This window comes from Gracilinanus agilis, chromosome 5 (genome assembly GCF_016433145.1).
Source record: "Gracilinanus agilis isolate LMUSP501 chromosome 5, AgileGrace, whole genome shotgun sequence".
Taxonomy (NCBI): domain Eukaryota; kingdom Metazoa; phylum Chordata; class Mammalia; order Didelphimorphia; family Didelphidae; genus Gracilinanus; species Gracilinanus agilis.
In genome coordinates, this window is record NC_058134.1 from 180,933,646 (window position 1) to 180,939,645 (window position 6,000).

General features: G+C 39.3%; 1 protein-coding gene across 1 annotated transcript in view; it reads right to left on the reverse strand.

Moving 5' to 3' along the window:
• Positions 1-4,815, reverse strand: part of ARNTL2 (aryl hydrocarbon receptor nuclear translocator like 2) — a 53,874-nt gene extending 49,059 nt beyond the window's left edge. The window contains exons 1-2 of the mRNA XM_044677232.1: positions 4,778-4,815; positions 1,900-2,057 (exon numbers count right to left, since the gene is read on the reverse strand). Of these exons, the coding sequence (XP_044533167.1) occupies positions 1,900-2,057; positions 4,778-4,815 (196 nt within the window). The remainder of the gene's footprint in view (positions 1-1,899; positions 2,058-4,777) is intronic.
• Positions 4,816-6,000: the final 1,185 nt, after the last annotated feature.

Sequence of the window (6,000 nt, forward strand, 5' to 3'; positions counted from 1 at the left end):
TGACCATCTTCTCCTAGATATTCTTTCCTTTCTGGGTTTTCCTGTCACTCCTCTCTTTTGGACCTCTTCTCACCTGTCTGATTACTCTTTCTGGTCTTCTCCAGAGTATGTCCACTAATTGTATTCCAGGGCTCTGTTCTAAGCCCTCTTTTCTTTTTTACTCTATGATCTTATCAGTTTCCATGAGTGTAGTTTTCATCTCTATAAAAATGATTCCCAGACCTATATATCCATCCCTAGTCTCTCTCCTGAGCTCCAGACCACTGTCACCAATTGCATATTGAATGATTTCAACTGGATGTCTCATAAGCATATGAAACCCAATGTATCTCGTTATATTTCTCTCCAAATCCTACCTTTCATATTTGTATGGAGCATCCGACATCCTTCCAGGCACTCAGCTTCCTCCTCAAATTTTATTCTCATTGACCACCATATATCCAACTAGTTGCCAAATCTTGTTGATTCTTCCTTCACAACATTAGTTTTTAATGTCCTTTATACTTAAACAACAGCTACCAAACTCTGGCCCCCATCACCTCTCTCCTACACTTGTGTAATGGTCTTAAAAAAAATCTTTACTTTCTGTCTTAGAGTCAATAATAAGAATTGGTTCCAAGGCAAAAGAGCAGTAAGAATTAGGTAATTGGAGGTAAATGACTTGCCCAGGATCACACAGCCAGGAAGTATCTTGAGGCCTGATTTGACCTCATCTCTAGGCCTGGTTGTCTATCTACTAAGCCACCTAGCAGTCCCTGTAATAGCCTTTTATTTGGTATCCCTGATTCACTTATCTCCCCATTCCAATCCATCTTCCACATATCTGCCAGTTATTTTCCTAAAGCAAAACCCAACTGACCATGCCACTTTGTTGTTGTCCAGTCTTTTCAGACATGTCTGAATCTAACATGACCCCCATTTAGGGTCTTCTTGGTAAAGATACTGGAGTATTTTTGCTATTTCCTTCTCCAGCTCACTTGATAGATGAGGAAACTGAGGCCAACAGAGTTAAGTGACTTGCCCAGGATCACACAGCTAGTAAGGGTCTAGGCCAGATTTGAACTCAGGTCATTCTGACTTGAGGTTCAGCATTCTATCCACTGTGTCACCTAATTGCCCAATAAATGCCAATAACTCCCTATTTTTTTCAGTGTTCAGAGTGATTTTATTGACAAATTGCTTTTGTATTTGATCCAAGGGCACTTTGTAATGCAAGGGAGGAGACATCTTGAGGATCAAATATGAAGTTCTCTGTTTGGCATTTAAGGCTTTTTGAAAGCTGGCTACTTCACACTTGACTCTTTTCCATACCCAATAGTCTTGGAATACTGGCCTACTTGTCATGCCTCAAATATGGCGCTCCATCCCTCATCCATCCCTTTGGCTTGTTCCTCATGCTTGGAATGTTCTTCCCCTTTTGTTGTTGTTCAGCAATGCCTGACCCTTCATGACCCTGAATGGGATTTTCTTGGCCAAGATACAGAAGTAGTTTGCCATTTCCTCCCCAAGCTGATTTTACAGATGAGGAAACTGATGCAAACTGGGTCAAGTGACTTGCCCAGAGTCACACAGCTAGTAAATGTCAGTGGCAGGATTTGAACTCAGATCTTCCAGACTCGAGGCCCAGCACTCTATCACTGAGCCACCTTACTATCTCTCTTCTTCTTTTCTTCCCTGTTTCTTGACATCACTGGCTTCTTTAAAGACTCAGACCAAATGCCACTTTCTATAGGAGGACCTCCTAGTCCACACCCACTGGAGCCATCCCCTTGACAGTTACTTTCCTTCTAGTCTTAAAAATGCCCATTTTTTTTATGTATCACTAGAGACTGTAAAGCAGATACCACTAATTCAGATCAAGAAATTGCCATATAACTGAAAAAAAGTTTTTACACTCACCTTTTAAGGACTTCAAATGCTGTACAGCCATTCTCAATACAGTCAATTTGTCCAGTTTACGGGCCACAGGATTGCATTGAGGGATCATGGCAGATAGTTCTTCAATTAAGTTATTCATCTTATCTCTCCTCCGTTTTTCTGTCTGACTATGAGCTTCTCTGGAAAGAAAGAATTTCATTTCAGCATATGATTCAAAATAACCCAAATGACTAAAGAATTATCTCAGGGGGCAGCTGGGTGGCTCAGTGGATCAAGAGCCAGGCCTAGAGACAGGAGGTCCTGGGTTCAAATCTGGCCTCAAGACACTTCCTAGCTGTTTGACCCTGGGCAAGTCACTTAACCCCCATTGCTTAGCTCTTACTGCTATTCTGCCTTGGAACCAAAACAGAGTATTAATTTTAAGATGGAAGGTGAGGGGTTTTGGGGTGAAAAAAAAGAATTATCTTAGAGGACAAGTCCAGAAAGTATAACTATTTGAATTTTTCCTTTTCTTCTGTAGCTAGGTGTGAAGTCATGAAGACTCATCTTCCTCAATTCAAATCTAACCTCAGACATTTACTAGCTATGTGACCCTGGCAAGTCATTTAATCCTGTTTGCCTCAGTTTCCTTGTGAGTCAAATGAGCTGAAGAAGGAATGGCAAACCCCTCTAGTATCTTGGCCAAGAAAACTCTGAATGGGGTGATAAAGAGTTGGACATGATTAAAAATGACTGAACAACAACAGGATTATAGAATCATATATTTAGATTTGGAAAGGCCATTGAGTCAAATTCCTTCCTTTTATAAATGAGGAAACTGAAGTCCAGAGGATTGAGTGACCTGTCCAGGTCTGCTAAGTACAGCTGGTATGTGAGGTAGGATCTGAAACCAGATCTTCTAGACTCAAAGTCCAGAGCTCTATACTTCAGGCTGCAGAAAAAAACTCCTTGGGATTGCTATAAACTCACAAAATCTTTTTGAACCTTTTTTCTTTCTATCCCCATATTTCTCTACATGTTAATTCCCAATAGCTTAGGAACTTCACTGCATTTGCCGGTAGTTCATATTCAAGTGAAAAGTAATGGCCACCAAGATATTGCCATGGGCAGCTAGATGGCACAGTGAATAGAGTACTAAGCTTTGAGTCAGGAAGATCTGAGTTCAAATCTGGCTTCAGACACTTACAAGTTGTGGGACCCTGGGCAAATCCCTTAATCTCTGTTTTCCTCATTTTCCTCAATAAAATGGGAATAATAATGGCACTTATCTCCCAGCGTTGTGAGGACAGATGAGATAATATCTGCAAAGCCTGGCACATGGTAAGTGCTATATAGATGTTAGGTATTTAATGATGATGGAAATGGAATTTCAAGGTGGGTTTCAGACCTGTGACTTTATCACTATAGGTAACTTCTGGTGTGGGAATGCTTTCTACCATTATAGAATAGATACTCATTGTCTTAGACCCATGTTGGTGAATCTATGGAATGCATACTAGAGTGGCAGAGGGGGCTGCTCCCTTCCCCCTGTCCACGGGCACCTGAGGACATTTCTCCTATCACCCGCCCCTCTGCCCAGCAGCCCAATGGAAGCGCTTCCTCCTTCCCCTGTCTGGGATAAGGAGAAGGGCTCAAATGTGGCATGAGGGTTGCAGTCTGGGCACTCGGTCTCTAAAGAGTTCACCATCATTGTCTTAGACAGTAGGTAAGGCAGTGAGCACTTCCCCTAGCCACAGAGGCAGGGCTTGAACACATCTTCCTGAGTCCAAGGCTAATTCTCTATCCAGTATTACATAGGTATCAAAACTCACTGCTGTAACACTCCCAAGTGCTGCAGGAACTAAAGTAAAGCATAATTAAGAAATACCTAACAAAATAAAAATGTAATAAAACACAGATAATGTTCACATGTGGTCTCCTTAGCCAATATTCAGCCTACAGGGATCCTTATGTACTGTTTAATGCCTGCCCACCCCCCCCCCCCCATTCTATTTCAGTCTGAGTTTCATTGCACCATCCCATGGTGCCTCTCAATATTTGTATATCCCACAAAAATTCTAGCCTTTTTTACCAGGAAATTTCAGAACTAAAACACTCTTCTTGTCTTTATGGCTACCATTCATTGGTTTTCCTCTTTGCTTTCATGATTATACATTAGCCTTAACACTAAGATGGCCCAAGAAGGTGGACACCAGAAAGTCTACAGAGCAGGATTAAGATCATTGCTTTGAGAAGAAAGCATGGAATAAACTGCTTCTTTCTGAAGTCCATTAACCAGGGGAAGCAGTCAACCAAAAAGACTTAGGGAAGATTTCCTCAAAGAAAAATGAATGAACTATTCTGTGAATTATCAAGGCCATGGCTTTTCTTCTTGCCTTTTTCTGGAACAGTTAGGTGTTTATTACCATCGCCATCCTGAAGCAAAATGGAGGGGAAATAAAATAGAAATGATTCAGTCCTATCAGTTAATAGGTGTTATAAAACTGGCTTACGGTTTGATGGAAGAAAAGGTCAAAACTAATGACTAAAATAATATTTAGGTATTATGTAAGTATTTTACTTCTCTTCCCAAGGATATTTAAGGGCTAGTTATATAACCTGGATCTATTTTCCACTATAAATTCCAAATAATAATACACTTTCAAGAGCTGTTCAAAAGGAATTTTTTTAAAGAGCAAAAATAATGGGCATTGAATATTTTAACTGAAATGATATCTAAGATAATCAAGAAGAGCAGCAAAGAACAGATAATCGATACTGCTCAGTGTTTCCTCTTCCTTAACAAGAATTAAAAGGTCCAAGTTAAAGGTCAATAACTCAATCCATTTCTGACATTTTCCAAGAACATCATTAGAAACAAATATTACCAAAACATCGACCAACTCACATATTAATATACCTGAAGGACTTCATTTTGACTTGTTCACCATCTTCCATTCTAGAAGAGAATAGGATGAAACATAAAACGATATGAAAAAAGCTTTTCTTCTTAGTCTTGGAAATCAAATACTTAAGTATCATGAAATCAAGTCTAATCTGCTGAATCCTGTTAAGTCCTTGGTTAGAGAAGCCATGCCCTGACAAACAGAGTCTCTGATGTATTGTCACATTCAGGAGCTACCCTCCAGTTAACACTCTCATAGGGCTCTCCAATCTCCTCCCAGGGACAAAAACAATATTACAGTGACTTAACATCTACATGCCAAACTTATCCTACTTTCAGAAATCTTTTTTAAGCTTTCTTTTTGCCTTTTTAAGTTCCTACAAATCTTAAAAGACCGTATTCTCTACTTACTTTATAATCTCAACAATGGAAACAGAATAATTAAGAAGAGGTACTATTTCTAAAGGCAAAGTGGCAAAAAAATATATTTAATCAATAAAATAAAGTTCAATATCTACATGAGCTTGCGTTATCATAGTGAGAAGGAAATGTAAGATGTGGGGGCAGAGGAAGGTTTCATAGTCTGACAATTAAAATTGCGAGAGACTGGGTTTTCCATCAATTTATTGATCAAGGTAGCAATAACCAGTAAATTAATTGGTCTGTGCTCTCTCTTGGTGAACAGAGACAAAGACATATGAGCATCCTGAGCCACTGAATACAAGTTTGGAAGTTCATTATTCAACTCTCTCCCTAGATAGCCCAAGACATCTCTAACTGATTAATATCTAATAAGGAGGAGAAATAATTTTTCTCTCAGTCTCTCCACTATTCCTTCATGATAATGGGAGAGTCATACCTGCTCATAAGATTCAAATAGCCCTTTTCGACCTTATTTCAATGAGGAAACCAGTGAGGCTCTCCTGCTAAGCAGACATATTTGGCTTGAGCCAGTTTTTGTTTACTGGGCAGTATAGAACCACCATTTTGCTTTTCAGTTGCCCTAATTTAGAAGATGCTATGGGATAAGGGATATGAAAAGCATTCCTTGGATTTATTAATAACAAAGGAATGAGGAATGAGATCTGATGGACAGACCCAAGCCTCAATTTCAAACTTAGAAATACAGTATTAGAAATGAATCTTCTCAACAGAAAAAGTTAACAGGGAATTTTAAATGCTAATTTCACAAACATCATCATATATATGTTTTATAGGTTATCAAACACTTTCATATA